General features: G+C 42.2%; 1 protein-coding gene across 2 annotated transcripts in view; it reads right to left on the bottom strand.

The window, feature by feature from the left end:
- The window catches only part of uggt1 (UDP-glucose glycoprotein glucosyltransferase 1), a 62,911-nt gene extending 43,795 nt beyond the window's left edge, over positions 1-19,116 (bottom strand). For both annotated transcript variants that reach the window (XM_049596173.1, XM_049596175.1), the window contains exons 1-9: positions 19,059-19,116; positions 11,885-12,017; positions 11,453-11,532; positions 10,997-11,127; positions 10,780-10,892; positions 10,518-10,692; positions 3,553-3,649; positions 3,379-3,457; positions 3,065-3,165 (exon numbers count right to left, since the gene is read on the bottom strand). In XM_049596173.1, the coding sequence (XP_049452130.1) occupies positions 3,065-3,165; positions 3,379-3,457; positions 3,553-3,649; positions 10,518-10,692; positions 10,780-10,892; positions 10,997-11,127; positions 11,453-11,532; positions 11,885-12,017; positions 19,059-19,089 (940 nt within the window). In that variant the 5' untranslated portion in view covers positions 19,090-19,116. The remainder of the gene's footprint in view (positions 1-3,064; positions 3,166-3,378; positions 3,458-3,552; positions 3,650-10,517; positions 10,693-10,779; positions 10,893-10,996; positions 11,128-11,452; positions 11,533-11,884; positions 12,018-19,058) is intronic.
- Positions 19,117-19,620: the final 504 nt, after the last annotated feature.

Raw genomic sequence — 19,620 nt, 5'->3', positions numbered from 1 at the left:
AACAAAGTCTGGCTGCACTGTCTGACTTCATAAAGAGTGAGGTTTAGAGGTTTTAAACAGGGAATGTGTTCAAACGTTCCACCAGATTCTATGAAATTGCGGGGAGTGACAGACCTTTCTGGGTCAAGAAACAATTGATTACATTTCGATGGGGATGAAGATCTGGGATTTCTGCCATTAGATAATTATCTTTTGTCAACTGTGGCTATGAAACTAATGGACACAGAGCTCAGGCGGAGTCCTGGGGGCGTATTTACAGGATCATAAAATCGATTCCCTCAAAATTTAAGTGACAGGACTAATGCCTGCAGGTGCTGACAGTAAGCTGTGGAGTGTTTAGCTTTGGTGCTCAGAGGGCCTCACAGTTTATTTTCGTTAGCCTGTGAAAACACTGGGTCTGTCAGGTTTTCATATTTGTTTCAATTTATAACGGATGTGATACCAAAAGGAACAAACCCATATTTCTCACCTGGACTGTTTGTATCTAGATATCCTCTTGTGTTGGAGCAGGAAGTGAAAAGAGAAACTGAAACTTTGTGGTACAATATGTACGGCGAGATGGGGGTCACAGTCTGGTTCACATAGCTGCATGCAGGATACACAGTATGTCAACTGAGGCACGCAAAATTAAACAAAATTAACAAGTTTTGCTCAGACACTTCTAGCAACATGTGCTGAGGTTGGAACAGGAGGCAATTTCCTAGGCTGAAAAATGAAACCATCGCCAAAGTGCCAAAAACTATAGTTCCTCGAAATAGCAACCTGAGGCTGACTTCAGAAACCAGTCAGTCCTGATTGATCCCCATGTTAAAATGCCCTAAATTTACAGCAGAAATAAACATGTTAACAGCCTGGTACAAAAGCAGTTCTGGTCTCCACGGCTAATTTCAACATTCATGACAACTGTACGGGAGTTAATCTTTTTAGAACTCACCCTTTTTACATTTTATTAAGGCTTAGATTTATGCATCATTAAGGGCGTGGACACTTTGAGTGACAGGCTGTCTGCAACGTGCGCCTCGGCTTCGCAGTCAGATCCACCCCTTACTCCTCCACAGCTCCACCCTCTTGTCTAATTATAGTCACTTCTGGCTCCAAAAACCAGGATGACAATGGCGAAAATACCAAACTCGTGGCTTCAGAACGGCAGTCCACAATAAAATGGGTGATGTCACAGTAGCTACGTGCATTTTTTTTTTTCCCAGTCTATGGGTTAAGCCCTGCACATACTCCGCAAGAACAAAGAAAGAACAAGAACAAGTTCTTTCTGGCCAGAACATTTCATACTTCACGAGAAACTCAAGTGCAGAACTCCTGGGAAGTCCTCATAGGCCCCTCCCACTGCCGCATATGTAACTCGCGCTTTTGGGCATTAACCCCACCCACTTCAAATTTCTGACCATCACACAACAGTTCTTGGATACCACACAAGAAAAAAGCTCTGCCCAGATGATGTGTCGAGAACAAGCTGCAAGAACTCCCAAACCAGGGCTGCAAGAATAAAATGGCACCATTCTTTTCTTGCAGCCCTGCGAGAGAGAACAAATTTCTAAAGGCCTTTAGTGCAACAAGCAGATTGGTGTGTGAGTCAGTCACATTATAGCGAGTGCAAGCAAAATGCCAGAGCTGGAACAACCATCTTTGGGTTCTTGGTCATTTACAACTGCAGCAGAGAGAGACAGAGAGCTGTGTATAATGGCCCAAATACATAGGACACAGATGCAGCGTGATACGTCTGCAGAGCGCATCCATTATAATCAACTGAAGCTGCATCACTGACCATGGAAGCCACGTTTGTCCATAAAGGCATCGCACAGCTTTTCTCTGTTCTTACACAGCTGGTCTATTGTTTTTCTCTTTACATGCGGCAGCGCAGCCTCCAACAGGTGAAAACTATAAAGAGCTGTGTAACAATAGAGTACCATCTGTTTAAACATGATTATAATGAATATCTTATTGTACCAGAGGTAATGTACAGCAGCAGAGCAACCTTCTGGGTGTTTTTACATTTCACATTAAATTAATGCAATTACATCAATGCATCCTGTTGTTAAAATGATCCAGTTAATTAATTCAATACCAGTTATTATAGCATACACTTCCAAATGCTGCATAACCAACTGCATAATCACTTGGCAAAACCCAATGCGCGCACAGTGAAGCTGGCAGCAACCACACGCTGCAAAAATGGTGTCTGTGTAGCAGGTAAAAAACCTTGCTCCACCTGACCAACCCGCTGCGTCGCACAATGTCATTTTGCCAAGTAGGACATGATCCTGGATCAACATCCCACATTACTTTCCTGGACCAACACTGCAATCAACCAATCACAGCCCTCTGACATCATCAGTGTGCTGCTCCTGTGCTTCTTTCAAAATTCCTTTGTGCCTCTTCAGAGCTAAAGTAGTTTTCCAAATTGAAGTTAATACGATTGAACAAAATTCACAGTTACACTGAACAAAAACCTTAAAAGCTACTGCAGGGTTAGTGAGTTAGCTTGTTACTAGGTAGGCTATGCTGAGAAGTCAGCTTGCCAATGACCTACTTGGCAAAATTACGTTATGCCCACCGCGTCTGTGCCCCGTGTATACTGGACCTAAGCTGAGGGCAGTGCCATATCCGACATGCTAACGCACATCTGACAGCATTACCCAGATGTGCTGATCAGAGATGATAGTTTGGGTGCTTTGAATGTTTAAATATAGCCATGATGGAATGGATTAAAACACTCCTCTTAATGCACAAGTTTTTTTCATCATTATTTTATGTATTTTGGTATTTCCGATGTCATGGCATAAGATAAGTTTTTCAGTTTTATAGCCTGTCATGACCTGTTGCCTAGGAAATAGTTCACCAAAGTTGCCAGAGGACAAAATGCTACCTCAGTACCCAGCAGGAGGACTGTCTTTCTTTGACACTTGTACCACTGCCTCTTTACAATAAGTGAAAAGAAACAGATCCTCCTGTATTTCGGTTGTTTTTTCTGCTGTACAGAACTCACATTGAACTGAGACTTTTGTGTACTGTTACAGCCCTAAGAATAAAATCTGGAGAAGAGACCCACCTTGCATTTGCCAGACTTTCAGAGGGGCCATTTCATTGGTGCTTTCTACCAAATGTTTCCTTAACTCCTGTAACTGCTCTTTCAGCTCTGGGTAGACGGCCCTGGTGAAAGAATGTCAGACAAAGCAGACAGAGAAAGAAGAGAGTAAGTGCAGTTGCTATTGATTTGTTTCTTTTTTAGACATAAAGGCTTATGGTCAGTGCTTTGAGGGAACAAACTGTGGAGGAAAAAGGCAGGTGTGTGAGTGCAGCCCAGTTCCTGGAACGGATCCTAGCTTTGAGTTTTTAATCATGGGCTGACGCAGAGTCACTCACTTCAGTTTGCCAAAAAGGAATCCCTGGACCTCGTCCACTGGATCGTTCTCCCCGATCACTGTAGCGTTCACCTCCGCCCCTGAAACCACAATCAATTAACTCGTTATTCGCATGAGGAGTCCTCTGGGATTACACCATCGTGGGCATGTGTGTATCGATAGAGTGTGTGTGCACCTTGGACTTGTGTGTCGTCCTTTGCCTTGTACTCCTGGCTTTTGATGGCCAGCTCCACTCCATACCCCGACAGATAGACTTTCTTTCCACTTGGATCCTGGGAGGAAAAGAGGAGGATTTGAAAATAAGACAAAAGGGTGAAGTCACCTTTATCTCTATCACAGGTTTCCATTATGTCCCTTGACACAACACTTGAGGATATATTCAGTGAGAGAGGAACGCATGTGTAAATGAATTCAAAAGGCACCGACAGTGGTTTGAGGGGACCTGTTATGCTTCCCCATTGTTTTCTATCATATACATATATTATTACCATGTTGGATGTTCATATTAAACACAGCCAAAGTTTCAAATAATAATGTAAACGTAAGTAAAAGTAATCCCCGTGAGCAGAAACCTGAAGCCTCAGACTGTTTTAAATACAGTACATACAATACAGATTTTTTTGTATGGTCATCTACTCCAGGCACACTACTCTAAGTGTTTACATTACATACCCTGCTACATGTAGCTACATGCTACAGCAGGAAAACATCCAGTGCAAACTGTCACTGGTAGTTTCAGACCAATGCAGTTGACATTTTCATGCCCAGCTGCTACGTTGTGCAAGTAGCAAATGAACTAGGACCCATCTGTGCGCCGATTGAGCATGAAGGTCGTAATTGAGGTGTAGTCAGGCGCATTGTTGCTGTATTGCCATTGTTGCGATTGCACCATCGACCAACAGAAGCCTGGCCTAAAGTCAGAATGGTGCAGTGTTTTCCTGGGGCATTTTTCAGATAGTGAGATGCACCTTCATTGGTGGGAGCACAACTCGCAAACACTTTGCTTGTTACATACACAGCATTCTCGGAACCCATCAGCTGTATTCGGCATCTGACTTCCGGCAGACGGCGATACAGCGTCTGGGGGCAGACCCCCGATTTTTTGACATTCCGGCTTAATTTGGGCGGAGGAGGTGAATTTCCGTTTCTGACTTCCGTTTATATATAAGTAAATATGCTGAAACATTGCGATGGATTCAGAGTTTGCAGTGACACCAATTATGTTCCGCCTCGTTAGTTCTCCACATGGACCGAATAACCTGGCAACAACTGCAGCCGGCTCAAATGTGACTGATCAATATCACGCGGACTACAAACAGCCTACAACCAGAAACCAGGGCTCTTCCGCTCTTCTTCCGGAGGCAAGATCTCCAGGGTTTGCCTACAGACTCTCTAAAATGTGAAAGTAGCAGAGAGCAGAGTAGAGCTGCACAGCTTAATGTTTAGTTTAGTATTCTCTCTTTGGTTTATGACAACAGTTTTTAGTTTTGCTGCTTAAATGTCCCAAAATATTTGCTACACTGACCTTACTGCTCTGACTGCATCACTCCCATCAACAAACTACTCGTTTATCCTATTTGCAGGACCACCATGTAAACAGCAGAACGCCAGGTGCAGGCGCTCCTGTCTTTCAAAGGTAACGGAGATGACACTCAAATTTTTTTAATTCATGTTACACCGAAAACACACCCATAATTAATTCCAGTGCCCCTTGCGCCTTACTTTCAACACAGATAATGTGCTGTTTAACTACCAAAGTGGAATTGGACACGCCTTAAATGCACTTGTGTTGCACCATGCAATTTAGACTATGTGCTAATGATCCCTTAAATAGGCTCTGTGATTTTTGATGTAGATTTTTTTGTTTGTTTGTTCGTTCAGAGGCTTTTATTGGTGATTTTCACAGTAATAAGTCCCACTATATGAAATGAAAGTAGAGAGATGCCGAGGGCGCAGATGCGGAAGACGCGGAAATGTGGAAAATCCGGAAACGCACAGGTATTTCAGACAGAGGGTGAATACAGGTGTTCCAGCAGAGACAGTATGAGGAACATGAAGTGCTTTTTAAATACTAAAGCATGTAAACATGTTCAGGTAGAAAAACAAAATACAAGTATGCACGTCTAAATGGGCGTAACAGGTCCTCTTTAAGTCAGCAATCAAGCTGTCCACCTCATTTGATTGCAGATGCACTGACAGCTAACCTGATGTTTCCAATCCATATACAACTAAGTAAACAGAAGAAGTGTTTGCCTGAGTGGCGTCTGCTGTTGTAAAAGGCTCTGTTAACTTCCTTGTATTCATCTTCAACTCTGTTGTAAAAAAAAAAAAAAAAAAAAAAAGGACTCACTTGCATCAAAAACACATGTGATTGCCGACTACTTTGACAGCTTTCAAGTACAGACAACCAGCTGTTGCTTTCTAAGTGCTGAAGACATTAACTGTACCCTGATTGGCCCCAAAGCTTAGAAGTAAAAAGAGAAAGCGTTAAGTGTTACAACCTCTCTGGTGCCCAGGACGCCGTGCCTAACAGACAGATGGTGAGAATAATTTAGCATAATTGCAGGGAAAAACTTCTCAGCTGTATTTGCATGTGAGACAAGAAGCAATCCAACTTCAACCTGACATGATAAACTGGTGAAGCACTTTTCATTCCAGGTGAAAGTGAGGAGCCCAATTAAACCGCAGAGTTTTTTTTTAAGATAACTGAAAAGACAGGTGCTTTTTAATCAACACCTTGCTTCATGTTCACTGACAGGTACACACATTGTGTTCACTTGTGTGCTTGCAGTACTACCACACACCCTGACAACAGTTGTGAAAGCAGGGGGAGAGACATTTACATTCTCCGGCTTATCTCTGAACTAGAATATAATTTAGTAAGTAATTTACACACAGTAGTGATACATCAATTTGTACCTTTAGGTTGTGTTGGTATTTCCAAGACTATGCGCAAATGACAAAACAAATCAAATATATCTACATATAATGTGTAATCAGAAAAGTGTTAATCTAATGTATGTGTGAATGTGTAGAGATTCATTTACACTCATCAGCCACTTTATTAGATACACCTGTTCAACTGCTCGTAACAAATAGCAGACCAGTTAATCACATGACAGCAACATGGTGGTTCAAACCGAGCACCAGAATGGGGAAGAAAGGTGATTTTAAGTGACTCTGAATGTGGCATAGTTGATGGTGTCAGGCGGGCTAGTCTGAGTATTTCAGAAACTGCTGATCTACTGGGATTTTCACACACAGTCATCTCCAGGGTTTACAGAGGATGGTCCGAAAGTGAGCAGCAGTTCTCTGGGTGAAAATGCCTTGTTGATGCCAGAGGTCAGAGGAGAATGACCAGACTGGTTCAAGATGGTAGAAAGGCAACAGTAACTCAAATAACCACTGGTTGCAACCAAGGTCTGCAGAAGACCATCTCTGAACCAACAACACGTCCAACCTTGAAGCAGATGGGCTACAGCAGCAGAAGACCACACCAGGTGCCACTCCTGTCAGCTAACAACAGGAAACTGAGGCTACAGTTCACACAGGCTCACCAAAACTGGACAATAGAAGATTGGAAAAACGTTGCCTGGTCTGATGAGTCTGGATTTCTGCTGCCACATTCAGATGGTAGGGTCAGAATTTGGCGTCATGGATCCATCCTGCCTTGTATCAGCAGTTCAGGCTGGTGGTGGTGGTGTAATGGTGTGGGGGATATTTTCTTGGCACACTTTGGGCCCCTTAGTACCAACTGAGCATGGTTCAAACACCGCAGCCTACCTGAGTATTGTTGCTGACCGTGTCCATCCCTTTATGACCACAGTGTACCCATCTTCTGATGGCTACTTCCAGCAGGATAACGCACCATGTCACAAAGCTCAAATCATCTCAAACTGGTTTCTTGAACATGACAATGAGTTCACTGTACTCCAATGGCCTCCACAGTCACCAGATCTCAGTCCAATAGAGCACCTTTGGGATGTGGTGGAACAGGAGATTCACATCATGGATGTGCAGCCGACAAATCTGCAACAACTGTGTGATGCTATCATGTCAATATGGACCATCTCTGAGGAATGTTTCCAGCACGTTGTTGAATCTATGACACCGAGAATTAAGGCAGTTCTGAAGGCAAAAGGGGTCCAACACAGTACTACCAAGGTGTACCTAATAAAGTGGTCGATGGGTGTATATCTGTCAGGTTAAAAAATGTTCCACTACTCTTTATTACATGTTATAAACTGTATGTAGTTTAACCTCCACATCTTATACTGAACAAAAGCAACACTGGTCCTTGAACGTTTCTACCTCTTAAACCAAAATTAAATGCAATTCTGCCTGCACACACAGATCCCACACATCTGCTTACAAAGTCCGCCAGCCATGCATAATTATTTTGCATATTAAGAGCCAATCACAATGCCGGCAGCACAGAGATAACGAGAATGCTTATTAACACCAGGTGTAAATGCAAAAACCAATGGACTGGATGTCGTTATCCAGATACAGGATTAGCATATTAGGTCTGGTATTGACAGATCTCTTGGTTTGGCGTACACATCTTTAAGCTCTCTTTCCACAAGAAACGTTCCTTGTTTGAACTGTGTGAACGCTGTGATCGAGGGGGACCATTTTTTTACATCCTCACACAGGCACAAGACATTAAAGTCCGAGGTAGAATCACATGTAGGACCACACACATGTAGTCACCTATACAGAAGTCCTTGAGAATTATGATTTCTGAGCATAAGAGTAGCATCCGAAACATGGATGAGAGGTCTCCTGTAGCCAGACAATTAAATTCTGCTGGCGGTGGAATTTGCAGTCTATGATTCATATGTACTGAGGCTATTATGCCACTGTTAAAGGGAGGGAGGGGAAACTTCTCCAAAGAGACAGCCACTGGATACACCACTTAGAGAGTATCCAGGGAGCTTAAATGATGAATTGCTGTTGTCTTGTTTATTATGAATACAGATGAGTATTATTGGTGTGTGTGTATTTGCATTTTCTATGGAGGTTCTGCACTTGTTGAGTCTACACCAGGCAGCAGCATCCAGGGTTGAAAAATGAAGCCCACACTGAAGAGCTAAAAATCCTGGTTTGAGTCTCTATAGCTAATTTCGTCTTTCATGACAGTTATTTAGTGTCTAATACCTAAATGGTGTGGCCTGAACACATCATCAATGATGAACCCCGGGTCAAACGGTGTTTCAGGTATTAGATCATTAGACATCCGCATCTGGGCTACCCAGACAGGGGTGATGAGTCCCCGGCTTGTGTCCAAGCAGCGACACAACACCATGGATCTGCCCTCTTGATCCACAGCCATCTTGAGGCTCTTTCTGCAGCCTCACTGATGTTTCTGGTGGCCTTCCTCTCCTGTAACCCTCTGATGCCAAGGAGCCTGCCTGCACTGTGCACACACTGCCCTGGGAAACCCCTGCAGCCCACCTCGATTGGCTCACAGCGGGCCCTCCAACTACTACTTTTTCATAACTCATGCTTTTTATATTTTATTAAGGCTTAAAGTTACGCATAATTAAGGGAAGGCCACTTTGATTGCTGGGATGTCTGCCGATAGTATCCTCAGCTTCTTAGTCAGATTCACCCCTCACCCCTAAACAGCACCAGCCTCTCATCCAAATATGGTCACATCTGGCTCCAAAAAAACAAAGATGGAGATGGCCAGAGTGCCGCACTCAAGGCTTCAAAACGGGGGTCCACAAACCAATGGGTGACATCACAAAGACATCACTATTATTTTTATAGTGTATGGTTTACCTATCTACATGCATTCATTTTTATATTGTTAGCGCGCAAATCAATGGTCACTTATCGAGGAGTTACAATAAAAGAATGTGATTTTTTTTCTCCCTTACTACTATTGTACTTAGTAGTATTTATCTTTTGATGGTGTTGTTTATATTGTATATCTATTTGTATTTTCTATGGAGGAAATGTTGGTAAATCTGTGAGTAGATCTGCACATAAAAATCCATGGTGCTAAAAACCTACACTGGATTCATGAACGCTGCGGAAAACTTAGATTTAATCGAAAGCTCATGTGTATGTTCATGAATGCCAATCAATTGTAAATTGGTAGCATGCTCCTGCAAGTCAGCAATTAGCATACATTCGCGCCTATGAATGCATTCCTCTGCACTTTTTACTATGGTGCGTAAAGATGGCAGAAGAGTAGCGCGCCGGTTTATTTTATTCATTCATTCAGAGAACACTGTGTATTAAGTTGATTTAAATAACTCATTCACAGTTTTAAGATCCCTAATCTGAAACTTAAATCTGCTAACTGCCAAATAATCTAACTAAATGTGTTATATTTCTAATCTCTTTCTAAGCACAATAAGAATTAAAACTCTAATTTCTCATAATGACAAGCAACATTTCTGTGCAATATCTTATTACAAGCACTACGAGCAGTCAGAAGCAGGTGTAGATTTTGTTAGTACCTACAAAAAGATCGGAGCTACTTATATATTGATGAATGCCGAAATACACCTAAATTTCCTTCTGCCTACAGTACACTTAAATTCGTTCTGCTCATGTTTCATGAATGAGACCCGATGAGTTTACATATGTACATGCATGCATTTTCTGTTAGTGTTTAAGCCAACTGGTCACTTATCTGGTTGTTGCAAACTTCTTTTTATACTAGTATTTAGTTTCTGATGATGTTGTTTTGTCAGCTGGTTGTTAATCAACATCAGGCTCCTAGCTGTTGCTTAATAGGATTTGTTCCCTATTAAAAAGAAAACGTGTGAGGTTCCTCCAGCTGCTGTACATCATTAAAAGTGTTGCAAGTGCTGACAACTTTGCTTGCTACTTTTGTGAATTTCGGTGCCATTATACTTTAAAAACATTTGAGTTGAACACGCCACTTCTTTTGTTTGATCATCCAGATACAGATCACATGTTTTTAACATTTCATTGTGCAACAATATCCAAAAAATGCACAAGGTGTCATGAATATATTTATATATGCTGCCACCTGCTAGCTTCTAACAGCTTGTGAAACCTTGTAGTCTTTATCTAGATGTGTCATTATGTAACGTGAACTGTATCACTGCATTCACAACTCATATTTAATCTTGTTGTAAGTGTGTGAGAAACACCTACCGCCACATAATGGCGGAGCACGTAAGTTGCCAGGCCATCGTAGACTTTGGATGATATGACTTGGTGGAGCCTGTCGAAATCCGGTTTCCCAAACTCGGCGTACAGGATGACAACAGGAGCATCTGGATTTGATCCTGGGTATTTGTGATCACCTTTGAAAAGGTATGGCTTTGGTCTGAAAGAGAGAGACACACTTATAAGATCAGTTGTTACTTAACTGGTTCATCAACTTCATGTCTGAACTGTATGTGCCTTTAATTACCTCTCAGCTGCTGTTTTCAGCAGCGCTTCTAAACTTTCTTCATTACACGTCTTTTCTCCGTGGACGCTGAAAAATGCTGAGCAGCCAGAGGGAGGAGGCTCATTGGACGCTATCTAAAAAAAGAACAGCAGGGTCTTTCACACACATTCATGAGACTATGACCATCCTCACATGCATGTACACAACGTCAGAAAACACAAAATCATTCTCCTGGTACCTGTTGGAAGGAGTACACTGTTGCAGAGTAGGCTCTCAGGGAGAGGGCGAACTTGAGCATGTTCACCTGGACGGAGCTGAGCAAGGCACTGGCTTTCTTCACAATCAGGTCATAGTAGGCCTGATCTGTGTCTGAATGAGGGCAACGAGCATAGGTGATTCATCAACATTGTGTTCCTTGACATGCTTCCTCTCGCTCTATTTAACATTGTCTAACTCTGTCACTGGAGTTGTGGTCTAACTGTTTTAACACTGGCAGAGCCACAAATGAGCAGAACAAAAAAAACAGCACACAGCTCTGTTCTATCATGTTACTGCTTACATAAGTGTTTGGCCAAAACACTGACACTGCAATTGTTTCTAAGGGGCTTTCATGCACATCATAAATTCAGCTGCTCCCAGCGCAGAGACTAAAAGTGAAAACTGGTCTAGAGCGGCTGAAGCAGCTTCACTTTACCATCATGCTCTCCTTTTATGTTCCGATTAGCCTCCACAAAGTCCCAGAACTTCTCCTGGCTCTCCTCTGCCAGGAACTCACTGAGAAGGAAGAAGAAGATGAAGGTGGCAGTTACATAAGCTGTGTAATGTACAGTATGTATGACACACTTTGTGCAGACAGCTACATTTGGATGAAAAATGAACTTGGAAAAAAAAAAGGTTGCCAAAGTCAGAGCACGGGGTCACACAGTGCTGCATCTGAAGCCTTTAAGTATTCAGCATCATGCTCAAGGACGCATCAGAGAGACAGAAGTTTGAACACATTCAGAGGACATCCTCGGTAATGACCCTACAAGCCCTCAGGACATTGATTTATCTATTATCTGCTTCCTAAATGTAACGTCAGATGTAATGCGGCCAAATGGCTGCTGCTGCTGCTGCAGTGTCGTACCTGGCCTCCAGCAGCAGAGGGGTATCTGCCCATTTGGTTGTGAGGGTGGTGGTGACAGCCTTGGAGTCCGCACCCCCGGATACTGCAGAAAGCAGCGACAGCAGCAGGGCAGACAGAAGCCACATCCTCAAGCCTGAGAGAAGAGTGGAGGGAGTGGCAGCGAATGAGTTGGTGATTCACAGGAGTGACAAACAATCACAACAACAATGTGTGTTACAGAGACAGAGGCGAGAGAGCAAGCTCAGCCCTGTTTATTTATGGCACCTAAAAGCATTCTGGGTGACATATGGACTTCTAAAATAAAGGTGTGAGTGCACCCAAAGCATTCTGAGAGAACACAGTCAATCAATCCACTTACAACTAGAGAGATCAACTATTCAGCTTTGAGGTGTGTGGATAACTGGGCGGGGCAACAATCGGATAATATCAATATGATTAAAAAAAAAAAGATAAAATAATGATTTAAATTTTTGTTTTTGACATATGTTTGCCCTGTCTGGAGCCACATGATGCATAACAGTGGGTCACATTTCCCTCCTCAAACATCAGTGGGATTATTTAATCTGTGATACTGCATACATCTGCCATATTGTGATATTGATATCATATCATTAACACTGTGATACTGATTTCAGCCACACTGCCAGACACAGCAGGATGCCACAGATGTGCCTTTGCTAAACAACTTCAACATGGGCTGTTTGTGCGCTGTCTGTCTGAATGCCATGTCCTTTATACTCAGCACTGCAATCCTGTTATCAGAGGGAGGCAACAACTGGTCATCAGCGTTGCCTGGAGATGCTTTCAGCATGTTTTATGATGCAAGGTACAAAGTACAACCCATCTTATCTTGCTGTAAACAAGGCTGAACCACCAACTGGGAAAAGAGGACAATTTCACCAGCGCACCATGAATGTGTCATTCAGTTTTAGTGGTGATTTGATTAATTGGAAAGCGGTAAGAAAATTTACACTGATAAAGTAATGTATGTGTCCTACACCTACAGTGCTTCATTTTGCTGTCATCCTTAGTCTGATTCAAGTTTAAGGCCCAAATTTCTTCTAAATCTATGTTGGGCTCACATTGTGCATATTTCTATATGAAGATTAGATCAAATCACTGCAAACTATCTGATGCAACATGAACCTGGAGCAACGTATCACCTATTATGGCTGCAACTTAGGCCTGCCCCCTAATAGTCAACCAGAAAGTCATTAGACAGCAAGATTTCATTGGTCGCTTAATCACAGAAAAAAACAACAACATAAAACTCTATTAGGAGCTGCACCTTGTCAAATTAATCAAAACCTGTATGACTGGACCATGTGGGAGCTTAATTTGAAAGGACAGACACAGGAAGTGGCTATGCTCAGCAGTCAGACAGGAGTCAGGTTAACTTCCAGGGCTGGTACCTGCGGTTATTCCACAGGCTAGTTAATAACATGTCGGGCAGGAAATCCAAAGTGTGGGATCATTTTGAGAAGGTGAAGGACGAACCCAAGGTGATATGTAAACTCATCTTCACTGGTTGACTACAAACATGAGGTATCATCTGAAACATGGAAGTAGCTACATGCCCATTAGCCCACAGCGTCATTAACAGGCGGCTCGCTCAGTGTGTGACGTGCACTTGTAGATAAAATATAGGCCTATATTAATGAAGGTTCATTCGTATGGTTTTGTATTTCTCTGTAATGTAGCACAGTGTTAACAATGTTACTGATACTATTCAGGGTTTCCTTCAGAATTTTTTGGGCAGCCCTAGAGCAATTAATGATTATTTTCACAACCTGCTAATTAGTTTGTTGATTAATGTCTCTACTAAAACATTAGAAAAAATTAAAAATGACTGACACAAATCTCTAGAGCCCAAAGTGACGACATTATAGGTCCAGTGTGTAAGATTTAGCGGAGTCTAGCAGTAAATTCTCCCATGTGCTGAGCATGTACGTAAGCTATGGTGGAAGACATAAAAACACAAAATGCGAAAACATTAATGGCCCATATCATAACTATATTCTGGGCTGCTATAGAACAGCAAGGCTAACTCAGTAGAAGAGGACCCCCTAAGTACAAACCGCTCATGCTAAAGTCACTAAAAAACAATTCAGGTGATTATAAACCAATGAAAACATAGTTATGAATATCATGTAACATTTCTGCCAATAGATGCCCCTTTATCTGCACACTGGACTTTTAAATTTCTCATTTTATCCGTCAAACAGTTCAAAGTTAATGTCTAAGATAATGTTTTGACAAGGAGAAGCTGCAAATTGTCACATTTGTCAATCAATTCATAAACTAATCTTTACAGCTCTTTAGTCTACAATATGCATACAGAGGGGATGGGAGGTCAAAGGTCAACAGAGGCCCAACAGCAAATATTTGGCCCCCTTCCAGGTTAAATCTACGGCCTCAGGGTCCCTCCAACAATACTTATTATAAATATGTATTCTAAAAAGAAGAAAATACCCCGAGTTAAAATAAAATCTGAATCTCAGTTAACAAAGTTAACAAAACTAGAACTGCTGCCTCATGGTTGTAACTGTGCATTCACACCAAAAGCGTCATCATAAGCGGCCGGCAGCCATTCATTTTCAATGTACGCTTGCTACGAAGGGCGTCTGGAGCATCGGCGGCAGCGAGCAGCGCGATGCCAGCGACCGGAGCATCACTGTGAAGTTGAGAGAAGCTCAACTTTATGCAAATGAGCAACGATGCCGCCGAAGCAGCAGTGAGCAGCAGCCAATTGCAGTCCGTGAATTTTCTCAAGACGGGACAGTGAAAAGAAAGAGATCTTCTGCAGTGCAGCTTGAAAGCCCCGCCCCTTGGCAGCCTTCTGCAAGCCCTGCCAGAGCTGCCAGGCAGCGCGATGCTAGCAACTTGAGCAACCTCTGGCGCTCATGATGCTTTGGTGTGAATGCACAGTTCGCCTCCATGAAGCAGTCAAGTTGTAGTTAGAGTTTAAATCCATGTCTGCGAAAACATAGATGTTTCTCACACATCTTTCCCTTGGCAGCACAGAAGATCTATACAATCAGCACAGTTTCAAGGTGAACACCAAAGATTAGTCACCAATTCAGTATCTGACCAAATGTCTCCCCTTCTGTTCCTCAGATAGGGCGTTGAATAATGGCAAGAAAAGTGTTTTTGCAAAACATTATGTCTCTGTGATGGTGACCTTTAACCTTTTGCATATAAAATGTCATCACTTCATCATTATATCCTGTCAGACATTTGTGTGAAATTTTGCCATAGTTTGTGTATGAATTATTGAGCGATGGCCAAAAACTAATTTTGTGAGGTCACAGTGACCTTGACCTTTTATCTTCAACCACCAAATGTTAATCAGTTAATTGTTTAGCCCAAGTCCAAGTGGACGTTTGTGCCAATTCCCTCAAGGCCTTCTAGATATATCGTGTTCATGAAAAATGAGACAGACACATGGTCACAGTGACCTTGACCTTTGACTAGCAAAAACTAATCAGTTCGCTGTTAAGTCCAAGTAAACATTTTTGCCAAATTTGAAGAAACTCCCTCACAATGTTCTTGAGATATTGCTTTCACAAGAATGAGATGGATGAGGTCACAGTGGCCTTGACCTTTGACCTATGGCCACCAAAATCAGTTCATCGTTGAGTCCAAGTGGACACTTCAAGCCGTTTTTGAGATACTGCATTCACGAGAGAGAAAGACATACGTAGATGGACCAATGGGCAGCCCCAAAACATAATGCCTCTGGCCATGGCTACCGCCAGCACAGAGGCATAAACACAGGACTCAACACAACTTGTAGAGAAACTCCTGCACACTGTCTGACTTGCAAAAATAATGATTTTAATGCTGCAATGCTTCCATAATTAGATCTTATCAGGTAAAGCAGCAGGTTTTTGAATAATGAAGGTCTAGATGCTGAAACGTCGCAGCACTGAAATCATTGTTTTTGCAAATTAGACAGTGTGTGGGAGTTTTCCTACAAGTTGTGTTCTGCTCACCCCTCTCCTATGCACCTGTTCGGAAATAGATGTGTGAAGTTATTCCTTTGTTATAAAAATAGGGCTAAGATGTAAACATAATTATATAAAGTGTTATAAATTGTGTGGACAGCATTCCAAGTGAATAAATGGAATGTAAACAGGAATGTAGTAAATGTATATACATAGCAAGAGTAATAAATATATACTGTATTGATAGAGGTATAAATGGTTTATAGAACACTGAGTTGTGTATATAAAGGTAAAATGACACTATAATAGCTGTTCCTCTATGTACTGTGTTAAACTGACAATGTGCAATAATATGGTCTATGAAGAGTAACTATTGGCTACTGAGGGAGGCTGACAGACAGTAAAGAAACCAAGCTCAGTCAAATACTATGCAACTATTTGCTCAGCCTGCATAATTCACGTGTATATGTGTCACCATGGGTCCTGCAGGTTAAGCAGATACTGGATGAATGTGGCTTGTCTTACCTCTTGCTCACACAAAAGTGTAATAACATCAACTGGTTCAAACTAACTGTTGAACAGAGGCTAAAAGATCAGCTATACAGAAGTGGCAAAGTGAGATCAGAAGTATGACATCATGTGATATATATGCCAATATAAACAAGAGTTTAAACTGGAGTATCTGTTGCATGAAAACCAAAAGTACAGATGAATTCCTAAAGTCACTGGAAGATATTAAGCGCTGGACAGAAACCAGAGGATTTCCGACCTCCGTGATGATGATCATGTGGGACATGAGTATCATATTTTGAGTGAATGTCCGAATGTAAGCTTAATGACTTAAAGACAAAGGTATTTGCCAAAGTGTTATTTGAACCGTCCATCTATGTTTAAATTTATTTAGTTATTACAATCAGATGAGCCAAAAGGAATTTGTAAACTCGGTGCTTCTTGAAGAATGTCCTTCCTCTGTTTAAGTAACATTGGTTGTACTTTAGCCACACTGTGTGCCATTATTTTGTTATTGTATGTAATGTTTGGGTTCCATAACATGTGGTCAGGCTCCTCTACTGTGGAACCATATTCCTGTTTCTGTCCAGGAGGCAGACACTGTCTGCACATTTGAGACTAGACTTAAGACTTTCCTTTTGATAAAGCTTATAGTAAGGGCTGGCTCTTATAGTTAGGGCTGGCTCAGGCTTGTCTTGTACCAGCCCCTAGTTAGGCTGACATAGGCCTAGTCTGCTGGGGGACCTTCTATAATACACCAAGCACCTTCTCACCTTCTCTCTCTCTCTCTCTCTCTCTCTCTCTCTCTCTCTCTCTCTCCTTAGTTTCTGAAAAGTTGATTCTTCTTCATTTGCTAACATTTACGTTCTATTACTGCATGTCTATAACTCGGCTTCTTCTCTGGAGCCTTTGTGCTCCACTGTCTCGCAGGTTAACTTGTATCACAGCTGTCGTGGTTGTGCTGCTGTCGTGGTCCTGCCTGATGCCTCCTACTGCTGCTGTTATTATTAGTCACACTTCCACTATTATTGTAACACACATATACTATCATATGTTAATATATACCTACAACATATTGTACCACAATTACTGTTATTATCATTATAATAATATTACTAAAATTAATGTTGTTGCAGGCTACTGTCATTACTGTCTGCCCTGTATCTCTCTCTGTCTCTCTCTCTGTCTCATTGTGTCATACGGATTACTGTTAATTTATCATGTTGATCTGTTCTGTACGACATCTACTGCACATCTGTCTGTCCTGGAGGAGGGATCCCTCCTCAGTTGCTCTTCTTGAGATTTCTACCATTTTTTTCCTAGCCTGGAAATCCAGACCCAAATCTAGAAAGATTTAGGGTCTGGCCATGAGTAATGAAAATGGACCAACTCGAGGGGCGGCACCAAGCATGCATTTGAAAATATCACTGCACGCAATTGGATAACACTACGACCAATCAGAACAATACACGGGGTGACGTATACGCTTAGCTACCAGCAAAGCTAACTGGTAGATTAGACTCTTGCGTATCCGGTCAGCAAAACAGCGAAAACGTCCTTCTTGCAAGGGAAAGACTCGAGTGCCATCTTCTGTTCCTCTTTTAGAGAAAAAGCCAAGTCTAACACGTTCATTGTAGCGGCCAAAGCCGTTTCAAACAACTGATCCGTAGCCATCTTGCAATGTTTACTGACTGATTCCGGACTTTGTCGTCGCAGCGCTGTCGTCATCTGTTTAGCTCGCCTCTGGCCCGCCTATATCAGATACACCAATGTGATTGGTGCAGCTCGGTTTCATGGGCATAGGTAATGAGCATCATTACTGATTGCCAGTAATGAGTGACTCGCTGAGCAAATTCAAATTGTGCTCTCGCGAGAACTCCAGGGTAATTTTTTCCCCCTTTAAAGGGTTTTTTTGGGGGAGTTTTTCCTTATCCGCTGCGAGGGTCCTAAGGACAGAGGGATGTTGCATGCTGTAAAGCCCTCTGAGGCAAATTGTGATTTGTGATATTGGGCTTTATAAATAAAACTGAATTGAATGTGGTCGTGAGTCAAATAAATTAAATGAAATGAGAAACTTCACTAAAGTCTCTCCTATGTTGTCTCTTATCTTAACTGTAAAGTGACAGCATCATGGTAAAATGTCAGATATAAAGATACAAAATGAAAGTGATGGCAGGGGGGAGGGAGAACCCCTCCTCCTCCTCCTCCTCCTCATCATCATCATCATCATGCTCTGACAGTTTCCTGTATCCTAAATCCAAATACTATGTTAAATGCGCTCTCACCGCGGTTCGTCTCTAGTAAACAGAAAGCTCCGTGATGTCTGTCCAATGAGGAACTTCAGCGTGTCTCCTCCATCCAATGAACGCCCGGTTTGTACATCCGGTATTGTTTCAATGACAATCAGAGATGTACGGAAACGTTAATGTGTTTGAAATATGTTTAAGTTGTCTAAACAGCTTTAACGTCCATCACATTTACACCCAGAGCCCGTTAAAAGTTGGTAAACTCACAGCGAGCTAATGCTAACAGTACCTGGAAATGAACGTTAGCCAAAAAGGCAGTAGCAGTAAGCTAGCTCTCTGCTGCTACACTGAGCTTATTTCGGTTAAATCGCAGTCCGCTAATGTCACAGTGTCTATGAAAGCAGCAAGAAACAGCCCGGGATACAGTGAATTATAGTTTCATCACATAAAAAATGAATGATTTATGCTCACCGAAGCCGGCTCCGTAGCTTCCTGCATTCATGATCCGCTGGGGAGTGGGAGGGTCCTTCCTGATAGATTAGGTGGCCACAGCCGTGCCTGTTCAAAATGACTGAGCTCCTCCGAGCATTAAACTATTTCATAACATTGAAACGTGACTGGAACACAAAACAGGCAATTTCACTGAAAGATAATTAAAAACTGAAGTATGAGGAAGCTGAACTTAATCTGGCCATTAACTTTACTGCCTCACCCCTGCCTCCCACACTGAAAAAAAGAAACATAATTAAACATAATATCTTATTTTATTTTTTACTCAATTAACAAAAACTTTTATAATTTTATTTTTCCAGTAGAATAATGATAGCAGCTGAGCGCATTTGGACAAAAGGGAACAGGTTTGCAGCCACTGTTTTTGCTCCATGTAACAGGGTGAAGCCAGGTAACACGGGACAAATACAGGGGCGTAAATACAGACAGTGCAGGTCGTGTGGTTGAACTGGGGCCCCTGGGGTGGTTGGATTGCCCACTCTCACGTTGCCTCTCACTCCGACCTCGTCACATATCAACATTT

The sequence above is a fragment of the Epinephelus fuscoguttatus genome, linkage group LG14, assembly GCF_011397635.1.
Source record: "Epinephelus fuscoguttatus linkage group LG14, E.fuscoguttatus.final_Chr_v1".
NCBI classification, from domain to species: domain Eukaryota; kingdom Metazoa; phylum Chordata; class Actinopteri; order Perciformes; family Serranidae; genus Epinephelus; species Epinephelus fuscoguttatus.
This window is presented reverse-complemented; position numbering and strand designations above follow the sequence as displayed.